We start from the raw sequence: 22,546 nt of genomic DNA, 5'->3' as shown, positions 1-22,546 counted from the left end.
GTGTCCATTGCAGTGCAGTGTGGGACTTGGGTGTCTTCTAGACCATTAAGATTAGTCATATGTACGCTGCTTGGAAGGAGCTAAAGTAAAGCTTCCAAGTACACGAGCTTTTCATTTTCCTCCGTATGTCACTGCCAAATAAATCATGAAGGAAAACCTATTTTGGATACTGTTGTGGATATCAGAAGAAAATTACACATTTGCTATATCCAGCATTGTTACTGTTCCTTGAAATCATGTTGTGAGCTCATGGTCTACACCAGTGGTTCCTTGATTTTCATCCAGTAGAGGCATAAGCAGTAGGTCAAGTGTATTCATAAGATCAGCATTTCCTCCAGATCTTCACCTAAGTTCAGAGCCACCCAAAGTATTTTTGTCATTGTGGCACTTCTGTTTCATTTGATTCAATCTCCTGCAACTTTTATGTCTACTTTGCTGTTGTTAATATTCCCATTGGCGGTTCCCGAACACCTCTGCCCTTATTCCTGTGTGATTCCCAATCCTCAGCCTTTTTACTGTAATGAGCCATGATTCCACTATACCCAGGGCTTACTCTTCCTGGGTAAGAAATATAAAATCGTCTCATCTTTTCAGATACATCTAAATTGTATGCTTTTGCACAGTTGTTTCTTCACCCCTCCCCCTTAGAAAGCTCACTACAGAAATTTAAGGTAGATTCTCACGAGTATTGGGATTTCCTTACGTGTTCAAATGCAAGACCTATAGGGACATTGAGAAGTGAATGTTACAGCTCATGCGATTGTTCTGTATTGGGTCCTGCGGATCATAGTCTTTTCACAGTGCATGATGTAAATTGAATAGATTTTCTCCCAGATCCTGTGTCAGATTAAGGAGTATTTGACAAGGTGGTGTACACATGGGAAAATTAGGCAGGAGCCAGGCTGGGGTCAAACTGAGCGGTGGATACTGTTGGGAGATGATTCTCTATGGGTTTATGTTTCTCCATGTTTTATTTTTATTTTTATTTTATTTAATTATTTGTGAGAGACAGAGCACAAGCAGGGTGAGGGGCAGAAGGGAGAGATACAGGCACATTCCATGTAGAAAGGGGAGCTGGATACAGGGCTCGATCCCATGATCCCGAGATAATGACGTGAGCTGAAATCAAGAGTCAGACGCTTAACCAACTGAGCCACCCAGGTGTTCCTGATCATGCCATTTTTGATACTCACTCTATTAATGTGCAGTCTCAAACTGATAGTATTCCGTATGTTGAAACAGCCTTGAATTCCAGGAAGAATTCTTACTTGATTGTGTTGTAAAATGGTAAAGTGTGCTTTTGATTCAGTTGGCTTTATTTTATTGTTGACTTTGCAAGAACAGGTAGTAATTTGTACCCTTCTTTACTTGTAGCATCTCTCCTTTGGCTTTAATAACCTGGTAATGCTGGTGTCAGAGAAAGTGTTTTCAACGTCTCCCTTCTCTTTACTCCTTGGAAATGTTTGAGGAGATTTCAAGTACTTTCTCATTATATATTTGTATGATTTATCCAGTGAATTCATCTGGCACAGGACTTCTCTTTGTTGGAGGTTTTTGTTTCTGTTTTTAAAAGACTTTATTTATTTGACAGAGAGAGATACAGTTAGAGAGGGAACACAAGCAGGGGGAGTGGGAGAGGGAGAAGCAGACTCCCCACTGAGCAGGGAGCACTATGCGGGATCATGACCCGAGCCCCCCGACCCGAGCCGAAGGCAGGTGCTTAACAACTGAGCCACCCACGTGCCCCTGTTGGAGGTGTTTTTTTTTTTTTTTTAATTACTTTTTCAATCTACTAAGTAGTTGTAGATCAGTGGAGATTTTTAAATGTATTTCTTCATGTTGGAGTCCAGGTAGGTTATATTTGTTTTGATATTTATACCTATTTATTGGTATCTACTTCTTGGCATATAATTATATATCATTTCCTTTTATAATTATTTTTATTTCTGTGGTATCAGTGATACCGTGTCTGCTTTCATGTCTTCCAATTTTAGTTGGTCTTCTCTTTCATTCTTACTTGATTTAGTTATAGGTCTGTCAATTTTGATTTTTTTCTTTTTTTCTGAAAACCAAATCCTCCTATTGTTGATATTTTTCTATTTTTGCTAAATCCTATTTTCTTCATTTCTGTTTTATGTTTAAATTTCCTTTCTTGCTGTCGCCAGGATGGCTGTCGTTTAAGCCTTAAGACTTCAACTCAGGTCATGATCTCAGGGTCCTAGGATTGAGTCCCGTGTCAGGCTGCCTGTTCAGTGAAGAATCTCCTTTGCCCCTCTCCTTTTGGCCCTCCTCTTGCTCATGCTCTCTCTCTGTCTCTCTCTCTCAAATAAGTTTTTTTAAAAAATTCCTTCCTTCTGCTGATTTTGGGCTCATAATGGTACTTCTCATGATTATTTGAGGTAGAGGAGAGTGATTGGTGTTACACCCTGACAATACTAGAGAATTATCTGTTACGCTTTGTGGTCAGTATGTTGTCTGCAAGTTTATGTGTCCTTGGAGGAATGAAGTCCTGATGATTCCTTCTCAGCCATCTTGCTGACGTTCTCTGATTGATTTTATGGTTGTATGTTAGACATCATCCATATATTTGTCTGAAAGTTGTAAGTGGAATGACGTTACTTTTCTGTTATTCAATATCTTTCAGCTGTATCTTCACATGGCACCCTGAGCTTCCTGCCAGAGCTGTGCAAAGAAGCTTCATTTCAAAATGTGTCAATGGGTCGATATAAACATAGTGTCCTTGAGAAGTTACACTTAATGATAGACTGGGATAATGATCATAAAGGATATATCCAAATTGAGACTACTGCCCATAATAAGAATCTCACTGCCCACAATGGTGAAAGATACAAAATATTTTGTAAAACCTTCCTTTTTAAGTCCACTAGTTCTGCAAAGCAGGGTGTTTCTGTAAGCAGAATCTCCAATCAAATATTCAAACGTACATATTTATGGATAGAGAATGTGGAAAATCTGGAAAGTTACCTAGTACATGCTGAAAATAACGATTTGAACAATTTTGAAAATAGGATTGGATTGACCTTTCAGTCAAATATTTCTAAACTTCAGAGATTGAAAAATGGAGAAACAACTGCTAAATGGGATCCATTTGAGAGGTCCTTCACCAAGGGCTCAGTCCTCCAAAATTACGAGAGCATTGTCAATGGGGACAGAATTGCTCAAGGCAGTGAATGTGAGAAAAAATTTCATCAAGGCTCAAATGTTAATAAACATCTGAGGATTCATTTTCAAGAGAACCATTCTGAACATATTAAATGTGGGGAAGTCGTTTATCAAAGATCCAACCTTCTATGTAACAGTATGCATATAAGAGAGAATCCTTACAAATTTAATGAATGTGAAAGAGATTTTAACCAGTCCTCCAGTGTTGGTGATCATCAGAGAATTCATGTGGGAAAAAACCCATACAGATACAATGATAAGCCTGGGAACATGTTTAGTCAGTCATCAGTAATATGTATACATAAGACAATCTGTAGTGGAGAGAAACCTTACAAAAGTAAAGAATGTGGCAAGGCCTTTAAGCAGTGCTCAACCCTTACTCAACATCACATAATTCATACTGGAGAGAAACCTTATAAATGTAAAGAATGTGGCAAGGCCTTCAACAAGCCCTCGACGCTTACTCAACATTACAGAATTCATACTGGAGAGAAACCTTACAAATGTAACGAATGTGGCAAGTCCTTTATCCAGCAGTCACACCTAACTGTACATCACAGAATTCATACTGGAGAGAAACCTTATAAATGTGAAGAATGTGGCAAGGCCTTTAGCTTTCAGTCAAGCTTTATGAAACATCACAGAATCCATACTCGAGAGAAACATTACCAATGTGAAGAATGTGGCAAGGCCTTTGAGCAGGAACCAGACCTTATTCAACATCACAGAATTCATACTAGAGAGAAACCTTATAAATGTAAAGAATGTGGCAAAGCCTTCAGGAAGCAATCACAACTTACTCAACATCACAGAATCCATACTGGAGAGAAACCTTATAAATGTCAAGTATGTGGCAAGGACTTCAGCTTTCAGTCAAGCTTTATTCAACATCACAGAATTCATACTGGAGAGAAACCTTATAAATGTCAAGAATGTGGCAAGGCCTTTAACAAGCCCTCGACGCTTACTCAACATCATAGAATTCATACTGGAGAGAAGCCTTACAAGTGTAAAGAATGTGGCAAGTCCTTTATCCAGCAGTCACACCTAACTGTCCATTACAGAATTCATACTGGAGAGAAACCTTACAAATGTAAAGAGTGTGGCAAGGCCTTTAGCTTTCAGTCAAACTTTATTCAACATCACAGAATCCATACTCAAGAGAAACCTTACATATGTAAAGAATGCGGCAAGGCCTTTAGGCAGGAAGCAAACCTTATTCAACATCACAGAATTCATACTAGAGAGAAACCTTATAAATGTCAAGAATGTGGCAAAGCCTTCAGGAAGCAATCACAACTTACTCAACATCACAGAATCCACACTGGAGAGAAACCTTACAAATGTCAAGAATGTGGCAAGGCCTTTATCCATCGTTCAAGCTTCACTCAACATCATAGAATTCATACTGGAGAGAAACCTTACAAATGTAAAGAATGTGGCAAAGCCTTTAACCAGCAATCACACCTTAATACACATCACAAAATTCATACTGGAGAGAAATCCTACAAATGTAATGAATGTGGCAAGGCCTTTAGCTTTAAATCGGGCTTCACTCAACATTGCAGAATTCATACTGGTGAGAAACCTTACCAATGTACAGAATGCGGCAAGGCCTTTATCCAGCTCTCGCACCTGAATCGACATCACAGTGTTCATCATGTAGAGAAACCTTATAAATGTAAAGAATGTGGCAAGGCCTTCATGCTCCTTTCAGGCCTCACTCAACATCACAGAATCCATACTGGAGAGACCCCCTACAAATGCAAAGAATGCGGCAGAGACTTTAAGCAGCAGTCAGACCTTATTAAGCATCACAGAATCCATACTGCAGAGAAACCCTACAAATGCAAAGAATGTGGCAAAGCCTTTAAGCACCATGTGCACCTGAGGCAGCATGACAGCGTCCACACTGGAGAGAAACCTTACAAATGCAAAGAGTGTAGCCGGGCCTTTATCCACCAGTCAGGCCTCACTCGACATCGCAGAATCCATACAGGGGAGAAACCCTACAAATGCAAAGAATGTGGCAAGGCTTTTAACTGGCACTCAGCCCTTAGTCTACATTACAGAATTCATACTGGAGAGAAACCTTTCAAATGTAAGTATTGTGGCAAGAGGTTTATCCAGCAGTCAAGCTTTACTCAGCATCACAGAATTCATACTGGAGAGAAACCTTACCAATGTCAAGAATGTGGCAAGGCCTTTATCCAGCAATCACACCTGACTTTACATCACAGAATTCATACTAGAGGAAGTCTTACAAATTTGAAGACTGTGAGAGAATTTTAAGGACTGCTGAACCCTAACTCCACATCAGAGAATTCATATTGGAGAGTAACTATACACGTGTATAAAGAATGTGGCAAGACCTTTAAGCAATGCTCAACCCTCATTCCTTATCAGAGAATTTATAGTGGAGGTGATTTTACAGATATAAAACTTTGGCAAGCCCTTTCATAGTGCTCAAGCTGCTTCCAGCATTACAGAATTCATACTAGAGAGAAACCTTAGAAGTGTACAGAACGTGGTAAAGCTTTTGGATTGCTCAACTTTTTTTTTTTTAAGATTTTTTTTATTTAACAGAGACACAGTGAGAGAGGGAACACAAGCAGGGAGAGTGGGAGAGGGAGAAGCAGGCTTCCCGCTGAGCAGGGAGCCCGATGCGGGGCTGGATCACGACCCGAGCCGAAGGCAGACGCTTAATGACTGAGCCACCCAGGCACCCCCGGATTGCTCAACTTCTACTCAGCATCACAGAGTTCATACTGAGGAGAAATAACTACATACGACAAATGGAAAGAATGTGGCAAACCTCCAGCTGGAAGTCATAACTTGCTCAACATCATCCATCCTTATCATACAGGAGCAAAACTGTAACATGTAAAGAAAGTGGCCAAGCCTTTAAGTGGAATTCAATCCTTACTGGGTATCTCAAAATGCAGTCTTGGTTCAAACTGTCCAAACATAATGAATGAGGAAAGACTTTCTCTTAACAGTTTAGAAAACATCAGAGTTGAGAGAAGAAAAGTAACTTGAAGATAAAAATATGTAGAAACGTATTAAACATCAAATGTCAATAAATGTCATAGAATTCACAGTACAAAGCAGTATATCTGTCACTCTTCAGAGATTACATCAAAAAAGGAAGACAAAGTTAGATAATGTACATGCTGTTGTGCTTCGAAATACAGAAGAGAGGGATTTTTTAAACATTTGGTCAGTATTTTATTTTTAAGATTTTTTTTACTTGACAACACATGCAGGGGATCGGCAGGCAGAGGAAGAGGGAGAGGGAGAAGTAGGCTCCCCGCTGAACAAGGAGCCCAGTGTGGGACTCAAATCCTGGACCCCAGGATCATGAAATGAAGAAATCCTCATAGATACCAGAGAATAACTAACTCTTCCATAAAATGAGATGCAGCCACATTTTTAGAGAATGACCGGAGTCCTGAAAGTGTTTTAGTATGCAAAATTAAGCTGGTAAGAAGTTAAACTAGACTGCTATATAAGAGGTCTTCTTTAAGCCTCATGGTAATCACAAAATGAAAAAATGTAGATACACAAAAGATAAAAGAGAAAATAACCTAAGTATTCCTGTATAGAAAATCATCAAATCACAAAGATAGCAAATGAATAAGAAAGGGACAAATAATTTTAAACTGCTAAACAAAAGAATGACAACCGTAACTCCATACTTGTATTGATACTTGCTTTAAATATAAAGGGACTAAATTCTCTAATCCAAATACATTGCCTGAAGCGAAAGAAATATGCGACCCAACTGTAGTCTTCAAGAGACTCACTTCAAGTTTTAAGAACACAGACTGAAAGTGCAGTGGAAAAAGATACTCTATGCAGATGGAATCGAAAAGAAAGCAGGATAGCTATGTTTGCATCAGTCAAAATAAACTTTAAGCCAGAGAGTGTAGTAAAACATGGCAAAGGTCATTATATAAAGGGCTCACTTTGTGCAGTGTTTTTAATTATGTGGTGTTTGGCATAATGTCAAAAAGGATTTCCCCCATTTTAGATTTGGAAGGACTGGAATAGTACGATTATGTAACTTGTGTAGTCCTTACCACTCTCAAAACCAACACCTTTTATACGACCTATTGCTGTGTTTTGAGGGTTGGGGGAATAAACACTGGACAACAATTTGAGAAAGACCTATTGCTTTCAGATTGTGATGTGTGTGAAAAAAAATATGGGTGCAGTGAAAATCTTGGCAATTTAACAAGTAGCCAATAGTTCATCAAAACTAACTTGTACAGGCTAATCTTTTCCACAGTATTCAGTTGTCTAACCTCTTGCTATTATACATTGCATATTTTTTTTCACATGTTAATTTAATTTACATTGTTACCTGCTACTTAAAGTCCCTAAATAAATTACTTGTACTTTCAGGCAGGTTACCATGATGCCTTTCAGTAAGATTTCTGATATTATTTCTGGGCAGTTTTTCTTTATATATAGTTGCAAATGATAGGCTTTGTATGGGTCACCTTCGTCATAATTGTGATAGTGGATTTAGTTCAAGCTGAGTTTTTTTCTGAAATGTACATCTTCCTATAAGAAACCCTTACATTCCAGTTGATTCAAAGTTTCTAGCATAGCTTACATGTGACTAACAGTTGTATACATTATATATGCATTTATTAAATATAAAGCATTCACTCCCTTAATGTTGGAGAAAGGTAGCTAATATACTTAGGATTTGTGTTACATTAAAGCTGTAGGTTTGTATATTCATGTAGAGTAGTTGCTTTCTGCTCTCTGAGCAAAAAACAATTGGATTGTTGTGTTGATTTTTTCAAAGTTTGGATGCATAGGAGTCACTTTTTTAAATAAGATTTTATTTTATTTTATTTTTTTTTAAAGATGTTATCTGAGGGGCGCCTGGGTGGCTCAGTTGGTTAAGTGACTGCCTTCGGCTCAGGTCATGATCCTGGAGTCCCGGGATCGAGTCCCGCACCGGGCTCCCTGCTCGGCGGGGAGTCTGCTTCTCCCTCTGACCCTCCCCCCTCTCATGTGCTCTCTCTCAAATAAATAAATAATATCTTTAAAAAAAAAAAAAAGATGTTATTTGACAGAGAGAGACACAGCGAGAGAGGGAACACCAGCAGGGGGAGTGGGGGAGGGAGAAGCAGGCTTCCCGCAGAGCGGAGAGCAGGATGTGGGCCTTGATCCCAGGATCCTGGGATCATGAGCAGAGCCGAAGGCAGACGCTTAATGAATGAGCCACCCAGGCGCCCCAGGAGTCACTTACTTTTAGAAACTAATTTTGTTTGATCTATAGTAATTTTTACATTTACATTTTTCAATTAAATATATGTGCTTTTCCTTAAAAAAATAAAAAGTAATAAAGCCGTCAATTCAACAAACGGATATAACTTTTATAATTGTCTGTTCACCCAACATAAAAGCAAGTAACACATAAAACAACTAGTAGCAGAAAAGAACAGAGGAAGAGACAGCAGTACATTAGAAGGGGACTTCAATACTGCGCCTTCAGTAATGGGTAGCTTATCCAGACAGAAAATTTATAAGGGGACATCAGACTTCCAACACTGCATCCAGCAACATCTGAAAACACATTCTTCTCACATGCACATGGAGCATTCTCCAGTATAGCGTATATGCTGGGCCACAAAACAAATCTTAATAAATTTAAGAAAGAGGTGATACCAAGCACCGTTTCCAACCACTATGGCATGAAACTAGAAGTCAAGTACAAAACTAGAAAATACACAAATACGTGAAAAATAAACGTGAAATTATTCATAATAACCAAAATAATGGAAATACCTTGTCCATTGTCAGATGAGTAGATAATGTGGTACATATATACAATGTGTACTGGATATAATTAACAATACATTTGAGAATAGCTCTTAAGGATTCTTATCACATGAAAAATTGTAACTCTGAGGTGATAACTATGTTTTGCAATATATACTTCATAATGCATCTTAATGTTACATGTTAGTTATATCTCAATGAGACTGAGGAAAAGTGAAATAAGCAGATTAGTGGTTTCCTAGCCACAGGGGTGGTGACAGTTAAAGAATATCAAGTCTCTTTAAGAAGTGATTCAGTGTAAAATTGACTATGGTTTGCTTGCACCTGTGTGTGAATCAGAAACCTAACATTTGCACATTTTAAAAAAAGATTTTGACAATACAAGCAGGGGGAGAGGGGGAAGCACCCTCCTTGCTGAGCAGGGAGCCCAACATGGGGCTCCATCCCAGGACCCTGAAATCGACCTAAGCCAAAGGCAGGAGCTTAACCAACTGAGCAACCCAGGTGCCCCATCGGTCCATCTGTACATTTTAAATGGGTGAATTATACATTATGGAAATCCTATGCAAAAGCTGTTACAAAGAACCCTAAATAAGAAATGCCTGCATAGGGGCGCCTGGGTGGCTCAGTCGTTGAGCATCTGCCTTCGGCTCGGGTCATGATCCCAGGGTCCTGGGATGGAGCCCCGCATCGGGCTCCCTGCTTGGCAGGAAGCCTGCTTCTCCCTCTCCCACTCCCCCTGCTTGTGTTCCCTCTTTCGCTCTTTCTCTGTCAAATAAAAAAAAAATTTAAAAAAAATGCCTGCATAAGAAGACTAGTATAACATAACATACCAAGACTCTATAAGTGCAGCTCTTAAACACACACGTGTAAGATCTCAAATGGAATTTATGATTTAACTTCCGTGTTTTAAGCACACAGGAAGTTTTGTCAAATTACACATACATAATTATTAGTATGAGTTATGTTCAACACTTTGATGTTGGATGAAGAAAATGTACAGATGCTAATCTGTATGGGTTTCTCCAAGGAAAAAGTCAATAGAATGGATATCTATGTAATCTCTTTGTATTTCACTATCTACATTTCTATAGATCTGTAGATACAGAAATAGATAATAGGCATATCAGAAATAGATCTCGCTTTCTCTGTCTCTCTAATGAATTGGCTAACCGGATGGTTGAGAGCTGGCAAGTCTGCAATCTGCAAAGAAGTCCAGCAGGCTGGAGACCCAGAGAGGCACTGATGTTGAAGCTGGAGAATTTGAAGACAGTCTGGAGACAGAGTTAGGAAAAAAGCACCTTTGGAATATACAGCTAATTACTGTGTTCTCCAGAATAGACTGTCTAGTAAGTGGTATGGGTTTATTGGCATATAACTAATAACAAACTAACTGAAATAGAAGAAAGTGCAAATAATTTCTAAAAGGAGTTAAACTTCATCTTACAATATTTTGACTAAATGTAAGAATATAAAGCATTTTCAAGTATGCACTAGTTCATACCTTCCACAAAAGACAAAATCAGAATTATGGTAGGATGTATACATTTAACAATGTAATCAAGAGCATATCCATTTTTCATAGGTAGCATAAGTAAAAATTTCGTGTTAGCCGAGGAGAAAATTATTATTTTTTAAAGATTTTTATTTATTTATTTGATGGAGAGAGAGAGCACAGCAGGGGAGTGGCAGGCAGAGGCAGAGGGAGAAGCAGATTCCACGCAGAGCAGGGGAAGCCCAATATGGGACTCGATCCCAGGACCCTGGGATCATGACCTGAGCTGAAGGCAGTCGCTTTACCAACTGAGCCACCCAGGCGCCCGAAAATATTTTAATTATTACATAGGATTAAAAGACAACACCTCTGCAATTGAACCTTATTTTTCTAAGTACAGAAGTTAATTGACAGAATAACTTGAATATTCAATAATGAATTGCTCAAATTTCACAGCTAGTAGAACACAAACACAGAGACATCACTTTTAGCCTCATGATAGACGAGATTAAAATGAGTGGTAATAAAGAGGTTGCTGAGGCCAGGAGGAAAAACATACACTATGTATAAAATGGGATATAAGTGTAACTTTGGGGAATAGCTCCTGTACAGTATCTATAAAAATTTTGAATTCATTCACCTTTGAATCAGTAATTACAGCTCACATTCTACTACTAATAGAAATAAATAGGGGCGCCTGGGTTGCTCAGTCAATTAAGCACCTGCGTTTAGCTCAGGTCATGATCCCAAACCTGGCATCAAGCCCCATGTCTGACTCCCTGCTCAGCAGGGAGCCTTCTTCTCCCTCTCCGTCCGTCACTCCCCCTGCTTGTGCGCACTCTCAAATAAAAAAAAAGAAATAGATTCAAATCTGTCTGAAACGTAAATCCCATTCTTTATATGGAGGAACTTAAAAATGCCTTCTATGTGATCAATAAGAAAATACATGGATATTTTAGGGTATATCCTCATTCCATTTTTACTACTAATAAAACATCTCTAAAATAGATCACATAAATGTTGAGAAAAGCTGCATCACATTATACAACACAATATGCAAGTAAAATGGCATGCATACTTTTAACTCAATATCTGTATGTATATTTATAAAAGACTTAAAATTATACAGCTAGGAAAATCTGAGTGTATGTTTCCATAGAGAGGGATTCATATTGCATATATAAAGTGCATAACTTACCTCTCATTTGGAAGTATTTGAAATATTTGCCCAAAAAGAAATGTTCCATTGGTAACAACTGTTGGAAGCATACTTGAAACTGTAGATCTGCTCACAAAGCCAAAGTTCTAGGTTGTTTCCTAGTTGAATTGTAAGCATTTTTCTCTCATTTATAATGAATGACCCAGAACAATTACTCGATATACAATTGGCCTTCAGTTCAATAGATGAAGTATAGATTATTTCACAGACCAACAGTTTTTAGATATCTAGGTTGATTCTATTTTTTTAATTCTGTAATCAAGTTTGTTATGATTTTTTTAAATTTTTTAAATTTTTTATTTTTTAAAGTTTATTTTTTTTTTTTTTTACAGAGACAGAGAGAGCGAGAGAGGAACACAAGCAGGGGGAGCGGGCAAGGGAGAAGCAGGCTTCCCGCTGAGCAGGGAGCCCGATGTGGGGCTCGATCCCAGGACGCTGGGATCATGACCTGAGCCTAAGGCAGACGCCCAATGACTGAGCCACCCAGGTGCCCCAAGTTTGTCATGATTTTAAAGGCAGTGTTAATAAGAACTGATTTCAGGTTATGGAATGATTTATTCTATTCCCTATAACACCTCTGTTTGGTATTCAGTGTTCAGTAATGCTCTCGTTCATCCTCTAATGAGGTTCTTAAATTCTGGCAGAGGTAAGTACTCTGCATTTTTCAGGACTTTGCACTTTTTTGGGGCCATTGACCCCCATCTGGATTGCATGTGCAGTTTCTGTAATCCCGGTCTACACGGAGCAGCCCAAGTATCCAATGTCCATCCACTAAGCACGACAGGCTGTCCTCTTTGATATCCAGAAACTGACTGCCAACTCCAAAAGGAATCTTGGGCATCAAAACTGATCCACCCCCAACGCAAAGCTTCTCAAAGCTTTAGGTCATTACTTCATGGTGAGAATTGTTCAGGGCACGTAAAAAGCCTGAGGAGAAAGAAGTGAGAACTGACAGATTCTGTGATAAAGGGAAGAAATATTCAGAGAGCCAGCCTTCAGTAGAACAAGAAAATAAGGAAACAAGTCGATGAAAAGAAGCCCATTGGGCAGAACACCTCAGAGGAAGAGAAGTAAAGGTTTTCAAGTTGTAAAAAGAACAGTCTCTGAGTGAAAGTTTCAAAAATGGAAATACTTTTCTCTAACTATGGGTTAGGATGCACGTAAGGGAGACATTGAAACTGTCCCTACCCTAACATCCATTTTCTGATTAATATCAAGAGACTTTTGATGTGAGGAAAAAGTATTTAAAAAGCTTTGCATCAGAGCGCCTGGGTGGCTCAGTTGTGAAGCATCTGCCTTCGGCTCAGGTCATGATCCCAGGGTCCTGGGATCGAGCCCCACATCGGGCTCCCTGCTCAGTGGGAGGCCTGCTTCTCCCTCTCCCACTCCCCCTGCTTGTGTTCCCTCTCTCGCTGTGTCTCTCTCTGTCAAATAAATAAATAAAATCTTTAAAAAAAATTTTAAAAAGCTTTTCATCGTGTGTTTCATAGAGCAGCTGTTAGGCTCAAATGCATTTTGTGACATTTTGTCTTCTTTAAAAAATATTTTAGTACCAAGTGCAAGCTCATCATGCATTTTCCCCAACTTTCTACCATGCACAAGACTTCACACATCTCACTCTTTTTTTTTTTAAAGATTTTATTTATTTATTTGACAGAGAAAGACACAGCGAGAGAGGGAACACAAGCAGGGGGAGTGGGAGAGGGAGAAGCAGACTCCCTGCCGAGCAGGCAGCCCGATGCGGGACTTGATCCCGGGACTCCAGGATCATGACCTGAGCCGAAGGCAGTCGCTTAACCAACTGAGCCACCCAGGCGCCCCTCACTCTTTTGATAATAGTTTTATTTTCCTCAGGTGTGAATGGAGAAATAGGTGATCTGATAATACTAATAACTTCATTTCTACCCAATATTGTGTCACAAGTTGAAGTTTCACAGTTAGGGTATCACGTTGATTGTTTCATACTGTGAATACTCTTCACTTACTGTGAGATCTCACATCTCACTTAGACACTGCTGTACACACAGATGAGTACTGTCTAATAATTAAGTCATTCTGGGGCGCCTGGGTGGCTCAGTCGGTTGAGCGACTGCCTTCAGCTCAGGTCATGATCCTGGAGTCCCGGGATCGAGTCCCGCATCAGGCTCTCTGCTCGGCAGAGAGTCTGCTTCTCCCTCTGACCTTCCCCCTCTCATGCTCTCTCTCTCTCGCTCTCTCTCTCTCTCTCAAATAAATAAATAAAATCTTTAAAAAAAATAATTAAGTCATTCTGTTTTCATGAAATCCAAGTTGGTCTTGGGGCAGATTCCTTTTCCTATTATACTGCAGTAGTTCACCTAACATAATAAAAAACCCAAATGTTTCTTCATACTTCATACTGACCTGTAGAATATTTCTACCTAAGAATATTGTGAAAACAAAATTTAAAAAATACTATCTAATTTGAAATGTCAAGGTATAAGAAACAAAACTAAATGGAGATCTAAATTAGTTGAAAACCCAGCTGTCATGATTTATTAGCATAGCACGGTGAAAGTACCGTCTTTGTTACAACCCAGCACTCTGCCCCTAAGCAGTGTGCACATTTTCACATAGTAGCTAAAATCGTGTGTCCGTATAATTTTCTCTGCAAATTAAAACTATGTATGGGCCCATATTACAGAGTCGTGAAGATTTTTAGAAAGTAACACACGCACATTGTTCATATCGGTGTTGCATACAAATTATTTCTTCAAGGCTAATGTGGTTGAGGTTTGTAAGTCTTTTGACAATGATCTACTCTTTGAGTAGGAACTAGTAATAAAGGCAAACTATTGGCTTTCAGCGGACCTGCTCCATTTAACTCCGGCCTCATATTTCCAACAGGAATCTGGCAACAAAGGTGAATACGCAGTCATCTGGAAACCAGCAGAATAGCCTCCAGACACTTGACAATAGGAGTATCATTTTTATTATAGTTGAAATCCTGAGGAATTTTTCTCTTGTTTACCATTATACCTTCCTTTTCTTGCCACTGGGAGCAGGTAGGTCCCCGGATCTTATTCTCAGACACCTGACCACAGCCAACTCCTTGGTTATTCTTTCTAAAGGAATCACCCAGACAACGGCAGGTTTGGGGTTGAAAAGTTTTTTTAATGATTTTGGATGCCAAACTTGTGTTCTATGTTCACAAAGTAGGCAGGGGTGTGTCTGTCGGCACCACCTGCCTCCTGAGTGTATTTCAAATGATCGGGGTCAGTCCTGGAACTCCAGGTGGGCAGAATTTAAAGTGAAAGCTCCCAAGTACATGGAGTCCTATATGTTCCTTTTGGGATGCTATACACACGGATAAATTTGATTTTTCCTGTATATGTGACTGCCAAATTGAACAGCTTTAACATCCCAAAGAAGAAAGATTTGGGATACTGTTCTGTTACATTTCAAGGAGAAATCACCGTGCCACTATTCCTGAATGTCTATTAGTCCCTGGTGTTTTACCTTTGGGGTGTTTTACCTTTGGGGCTCATGATCTGGGCCAGTGGCTCCCTGCTTTTCAGGCTGCCCAGGAAAAAGAGGCAGGGGTCCAACACATTCATAGAAATTGGGTTTTCCCCAGATCCTCCGAGGAGACCACAGTTACCCAGAACATCCTCGTCGTGCTGAGCACTTTTCTATCATTGAACACCCTCACCTCCATCTTCCAGGTGTGTATAATAATAACCCCAATTGGTTGATGGTGAACATCTCTGCACTGTTTGCTGCATGTTTCTCAACTGTCTGCCCCTTTCTTCTCATGAGTCATGACTCCAGTCTATCTGGGCTCTGCTGGGACTGGATAAGGAATACAAATCCCTTAATATAATTAGAGAGATATAAATTCTAGATTTTAACAATGTTAAAATGTTCATTCATTCATCTCCCACCGAGTCCTAACCTCTGTTATTCAACACATTACAGGCAAGTAGTGACCAAGACAGACTGAGCCCTGCCCCAATATATTGAAAGTAACCTGTAATAGCAATTGTAAGGGAAATGTTATGTATTTATTGTGTCCTTGTATAACTCGAATGGTTACTGTTTACAGCGGAGGAGCTCAGAGTCTATGTGCTAATGAAATGTTAGGTCCTAAAACAATCTGTAGATTATAGAGAAATATTGGAGTGTGTAAATTTCAGTGTGACAAATGGGAATTCAGGACAATTTTATCCATAAGGAGGCACATATGAGATGGCCATTCAAGAGACTGAAGAAAACTGTGGACGCACAGAATAATGAAATAGGCTGTGGTGCAGCTGGATGGCAAATTCAGTTTGGGGCAGCAGAGAAATAGTGGGTCTACTTTCAAGCCTTGCACAATGGATCCTAGAGAGATGGTATTCACTTGAAATGTGAAGTTATGGAGGAACCTTAGTATATTAAATTAGTATATTTAGTATATTAAATTAGTATATTTAGTATATTTAGTATACACAGTCTTTGATAAAGGCATAATTTGGGGATCTATAAAAGGTAATTATTTTTCTTTATTTAGTGATTATATCAATTGACCATATTGGTATTATGACCTTTAGATTCACCCGCATGGTGAAAAACTTTAATAAGTAGTCATTAAATTTGGAGTAGGTGATTAACATACATAAAGGATATTCCTCCACTCTTCAGAATTATTTTCCTCCACTCTTCGAATTTATTTTAATACAGCTCTCTCTGTAATAACATTGTAAGCCTGATTCAAAATATTAAACATTCAAGAAAGTAGACAGCTCACTTTGACCTATTGATCTATGTCATTTTCTAAATATTTATATATATTTATATACATTATATACATTTCACTTATATACATATAAAATGATATATAGAATATATATAATGATATATATAAAATATATACAGGCTAGAATGATATATATATATGATACATATATTTATGATCCTGTTTAATAATGAGGTTGGTGGTTTGTGGAGGTGAGAATATTTTTAAAAATATTTTTCTCATTTGCTAACTCCCAATTACAAGTTTCTATTGTGAGGCCATACACCTGCAACCAGACGGTTAAGAGTGTTCAATAGAAAGTGTTTCTCTTTCAACATCCCTGGAGAGCAAAAATGCTGTCATATGGAGGACAGCAGACCATGCTAAAGTCTGACACATGAGGGATGGGCACCAAGCTTGCGTATTTTGTTGGATTCTATGTTTCCCTGAGAAATTCTTGTAGTGTAATTTCAGTTCCTTCCTGATCTTCAGGCCACTTAGTTGTGCATAATTCATAAGCAGACAAAAGCAATCAGACAAATAACTTGATAGACTCAATGATGGAACAATTAAAATGAAATGACAATAATTTCTTTTTTTTTTAATTTATCTATTTGTCAGAGAGAGAGAGTGAGCATCAGGTGAAGGAGAGGCAGAGGGAGAGGGAGAAGCAGACTCCCCGCTGAGCAGGGAGCCCAAGGCAGGACTCAGTCCCAGGACCCTGGGACCCTGCCGTGAGCCAAAGGCAGATGCTTAACTGACTGAGCCACCCAAGTGTTCTGATAATAATTTCTGTTATGTTAATTTGCATAAGTGAAAATCAGTTTGCAGAGTAAATATGAAGGAAATTTGGTAGGAAAGTATAACCTCACAATATTGATCCCAGGAGTAATAGCAATTCTAAACAGAACAATATCCATGAAGACCACAAATGTTATAAAAGAGCCTTTCACGGGCGCCTGGGTGGCTCAGATGGTTGGGCGTCTGCCTTCGGCTCAGGTCATGATCCCAGGGTCCTGGGATCGAGTCCCGCATCGGGCTCCCTGCTCCTTGGGAGCCTGCTTCTCCCTCTGCTTCCCTCTCTCTGACTCTCATGAATAAATAAATAAAACATAAAAAAAAAAAAAGAGCCTCTCACAACAAAAGGACCAGGAGAAGAAAGTTTAATAAGCAGATTCTGCCATTTAAAAAAATATCAGTGAAGTCATTTCTACATGGAGAGCCCTGAATGGTTAACGTGGTTCCTACTTTTTAAATTTTGTAATAGGCATTAATTTCTTAATTATTGAACCAATACTAAAACTTACATGATCCTTTGATATTTCAAGGAAACAAATCCACATCTGACCCCGTCTCCTTCCCAAAGCCACCACAATTGCCAAAGCGTGGATTAGAGCTATAACTGGGGACAACTTATATTCTACACACACACACACACATACCACATCTACACACTCAAACATTCAAATACACAATCACGTATACTCACATACAGTCACTTCCATACAAACACGTTCAGTCCCACATTCACAGACACCCATGCAGACACACTCATGATGAAACATACTTGCAACAACATAAGCTCACAGGGTCACACTGGGATTAATAAAATCTCATTTAGTCACACGAGGGAGCGTATCTCCATGACGTGTTTGTAGATGGAAAAAATGGGATCAAGTATAGTACTCTGGGCGCCTGCAAACAAAGGCTCTTTGCACTCTTTATACTCCTTCCAACACAGCAAGACTCCACAGGGACCATACTCACAACATGTGCCACTGAAAGAACAAGGAGCACTGCCCCTTTAGGTCGAGGTGCGTGGCAACAAGACAAGGAGTGATACGGTGGGGTAAAAATGCGGGGCACGGGGATAAATGGAGTGCACAGAGTCTGGGGGCTTGGGGTAACAGAGCCACAGGGGAAGAGGGGACAGGACCTGGGTTAGTTTCCTAGGGCTGCTGTAACAAATTAGCACAACTGGGTGGCTAAACAACCCAAAAAATTCTGTCTCACGGTTCTGGAAGTTCTTAAGTGTCTGAAGTCAAGGTATTGGTAGGGCTACACTGAATCTCAAGAATTGAGTCTTTGGGCGCCTGGGTGGCTCAGATGGTTGAGCGTCTGCCTTCGGCTCAGGTCATGATCCCGGAGTCCTGGGATCGAGTCCCGCATCGGGCTCCCCGCTCTGCGGGAAGTCTGCTTCTCCCTCTGCCTCTCTCTCTCTCTCTCTCTCTCTCTCATGAATAAGTAAATAAAATCTTTAAAAAAAAAAAAAAGAATTGAGTCTTTCCTCTTTTCAGTTCTGGGGACCATCAGCTATCCCGATCTTCCGCAGCTAATAGATGCATCTCTGTCTCTGCCTTCATCATCACACACTGTTCCGTGTGTCTCCACTTTTCTTCTTCTCATTAGGACAGCAGTCATTGAATTCGGGTTTACCCGAATCCAGTATGACCTCATTTTAGCTTGATTAAATCTGCAAAGATCCCGCTGCCCAATAAGGTTACAATTACATGTAGTGAGGATTTCGACGTGAGCATATTTGATTGAGGCACATTATATAACCCACAACGGGGCTGAAGGGCATTAGGGAGTTAAATGTCACTGAGGGATTAAAGTGCACTACAGGTTTTAAGTTGGGGGTGGGTGTATGCAGGGATGTTTAGGATATGATGCGTATGTGTGTTGAGGAAATAAGAGCATGAAGGAAATCATGGGAAGAAAAGGGATAATGGGTGATGAATTAATTGGCAAAAGGGAGTTAAAAGGCAAGGTTGGGTAAAAGGCATACAAACCTTATTGCTTAGGAAGGGTTAAAGAACAGAGGGGTGGAAAGGGGATAGTTGCTTGTGAATGGAGGCCTGGGGGTGTTCAGTGCTCTAACCAGAGATGAATGGTGGGAAGAAAAGGTGATGCCTGGGGAACATAATGGGCACAGGGATTTAATGTGGGTGGAGGGGATCTTCACAGCTGGGAGAATAGTGGGCATCAGTAGGCTTACGGGCCCATGGGAAAGAGTCAGAGTGTAGGGTTGGGCATAACGGGTGCAGGGTCATGAGGAAACTAAGGACTCCTGATAAATGATGGCTGAGATATTGAGGGCAGTGGACATAAAAGACACAATAAATAGGCTGAAGTTATTAGAATGATGTTGTGGGGAGGGTGATAAATGACAATGGAGGAGGAGGAAAGAATGGAGGATTTGGGGACAATCGAAGTTTGAACTGAGAGCTCTAGAATTAGGTGAAGAGGGATTTATTGGTATAGAAGTCTTAAATGCACAAGATAAATGTAGAAGAGCATGAGGAAGCCTAGAAGGGTCATTTGGAGGGAGAGTGCCAGGGTTCATGGATGTCTCCAGGTCATGGGGGGGTGCAGAGATTTAGGTCACCATGGGGGATAGAGGTAGAGGGTGGGGAGGGGTGGAGCTGGGGTGATGGAAGTTCCAGGAGTTTTATTGGAGTCACTAATTCATTCTCCTCCTCACTAATTCCCTGATTTGCATTTGATTCACAATTGTCAACAGTTTCTAATTTCAGCCTATGAGGCACTAATAACCTTACTTATATAAAATACTCAGTAAGCTTTTCAGTGGAATATACAGTAAAGGACCACAGGTAAAATTGTAAGCCAACAATGAGAGTCGATATTTTCTCTCTTCTTTGGGGATACTATGGACAAGGTGTCACCATGGAGAGGGCACGGGTCAACCGGGAGAAGGAGATGGATGCTGTCAACAATCTGAATAGTCCTGGAGGTAGATTCCCTGCTAGAGGCTACAGAGAAGGTCCAATCCCTCATGAAACCTTGATTTTGACCTTGTTGGACCCTGAACAGAAAACCCAGCCAAGCCCACTGCAATTCAGACACATAAACAGCAAAGTTTTCTTTTTTAGCTCCTAAATGTGTGAAAATTGGTTACAGTAGAGATAGAAAACATCTACACATAGGCATAACTTTAATTGTAAAATAAAAATTATATAATACAAACTTAGAAAAGATTTAAATAAAATAAAAATCCTCATTGATTGCCCCCAGTCAGTAATAATTTAATCTTTAGACATAACAACTCATCGGTTTTTTTTTTTTAAGATTTTATTTATTTATTTGACAGAGACAGAGACAGCGAGAGCAGGCACACAAGCAGGGGGAGTGGGAGAGGGAGAAGCAGGCTTCCCGCCGAGCAGGGAGCCTGATGCGGGGCCCGATCCCAGGACCCCGGGATCATAACCTGAGCCGAAGGCAGACGCTCAACGACTGAGCCACCCAGGCGCCCCAACAATTCATCAGTTTAAGGTGTATCCTCCTCCTTCTGCAATTTTAGAGTATATGTGCAGTTCCATTTGAAATTGTATTAACACAGGCACTGAAATATTTTGCTCTTGGTTCAGTGTGTACATAACTATGGTCATATCATACTTCCTGTCAACTGAATTGCTTTCCTTAACGAATGCTATATGAAGGTAGTGTTTTCGTATCAATGTAAATGGAATTACCGCATTCCTAAAACACATCATTTCCCATGGTAATTGTCAATACAACACCCTTGGCGAAACAACCCCTTGTTTATGCACATACCTAGTTAAATGTATCTGTCTCCTGCTATGACACACATCAGGAAATGTAGATCTTTGATTTGTACACAGGTGACTTAACTGCGTGATTCTGGGACATGAGACTATTGCACCATAATGACTGTATTTTTTTTTTTTTAAAGATTTTTATTTATTTATTCATGAGAGAGAGAGAGAGAGGCAGAGGGAGAAGCAGAGTTCCCGCAGAGCGGGGAGCCCGATGCGGGACTTGATCCCAGGACTCCGGGATCATGACCTGAGCCGAAGGCAGTCGCTCAACCATCTGAGCCACCCAGGCGCCCGACTGTATTTTTTTTTAAGAATGTTTATTTATTCATTTGAGAGAGAGAGAGCATGAACAGGTGGGAGGGCCAGAGGGAAAGGGAGAAGCAGACGCCCCGAGGGGGGAGCCAGATGTGGGTCTCCAACCCAGGACCACCGGATCAGGACTTGAGCCCAAGGCAGAGCTTAACCAACTAAGCCACCCAGGTACCCCATGCCTGTGCATTCTTACAGTGAGTGGACAGTTGCTGAACTACCCTTGCAAATCAATTAAAAACAAAACAAAACAAAAAGAAACAAAAACGTAATATCCTACCAACTGTGTTTCCACTGTTAAAAAAATTAAACAAGGAAGCCATTAGACTCAAGTGACTCATGTCTCTGTAGCCTCTGTCAGCAAACCATATCTTCATTCAGTCAGTGCACTGGGATGGAAGAAAATGAACTTAACTCTTACAGTCAACTAGGCCTTCCAAAAACAAGGCAACTGCTTAAGGTCTATCCAATCAAATACTGGCCTTACGTTCCTTCCATATTCTTTTTTTTTTTTTTTTAAGATTTTATTTATTCATTTGAGACACAGAGATAGAGAGAGAGAGAGCATGAGCAGTGGGAGAGGCAGAGGGAGAGGGAGAAGCAGACTCCCGGCCGAGCCAGGAGCCCGATGTGGGGCTCGATCCCAGGACCCTGGGATCATGACCTGAGCCGAAGGCAGACGCTTAACCATCTTAGCCACCCAGGCGCCCACGTTCCTTCCATATTCTGTCTGTAAACACCTCACTGCTACCTCCTACACGTGGAGCATGCCTAACCATTTGAATAGCCAGTTAACTGGTCAAAGTAAGTCCTGAAAATTTGAACGTACATCAGTTCGTCTCTCAAATCTTGCCCATGTTGCAAGAGGGCAGTAGACCCAATATTACATATTTCCCTGTCCTGCTCTGCGCACTTTTGCACATACACACAACACAGCACTGCGACTCTGTCCTGTTTCCCCAGCCTTCACCCTTGGCAATGGCTCCTCACCGTGCCTGGCCAGAGAAGTTGCCACCAAATGCTGCACATGCACACAAAGGACTTGTGACACAGCCCCTCTCAAGGCCAAAACCTCCCTGCAGTCATGTGCTCGTCCCTTCACCTGCTCAGCTTTCCAGAGGACCTGCCTCCAATCCCATCTCAACCAAGCCCAGACATCCGAGTTCATAGTTCAGGCGAGCTGGGGCCAGAGTCTATGGACAGACCGGTCCTCCCGCTGACCA

The 22,546-nt window shown here is 40.4% G+C and overlaps 1 protein-coding gene across 16 annotated transcripts in view; it reads left to right on the top strand.

Annotated features, from left to right (window-relative positions):
- The window catches only part of LOC123856141 (KRAB domain-containing protein 5-like), a 119,853-nt gene that overhangs the window by 76,688 nt on the left and 20,619 nt on the right, over positions 1 to 22,546 (top strand). For 4 of the 16 annotated variants that reach the window (XM_064581846.1, XM_064581852.1, XM_064581847.1 and 1 more), the window contains exons 5-6: positions 14,565 to 14,580; positions 15,295 to 15,382. The exons of 11 other annotated variants lie outside the window; for them this stretch is intronic. In XM_064581846.1, coding sequence (XP_064437916.1) covers positions 14,565 to 14,580; positions 15,295 to 15,382 — 104 coding nt within the window. Of the gene's footprint in view, positions 1 to 14,564; positions 14,723 to 15,294; positions 15,383 to 22,546 lie in introns of all 16 variants that reach the window. One more of the 16 variants, XM_064581870.1, reaches the window with a different exon arrangement.

The sequence above is a fragment of the Mirounga angustirostris genome, unplaced genomic scaffold (assembly GCF_029215605.1).
Source record: "Mirounga angustirostris isolate CCGP_5_RB_7025 unplaced genomic scaffold, mMirAng1.0.hap1 SCAF_16, whole genome shotgun sequence".
In the NCBI taxonomy this organism is placed as follows: Eukaryota; Metazoa; Chordata; class Mammalia; order Carnivora; family Phocidae; genus Mirounga; species Mirounga angustirostris.
This window is presented reverse-complemented; position numbering and strand designations above follow the sequence as displayed.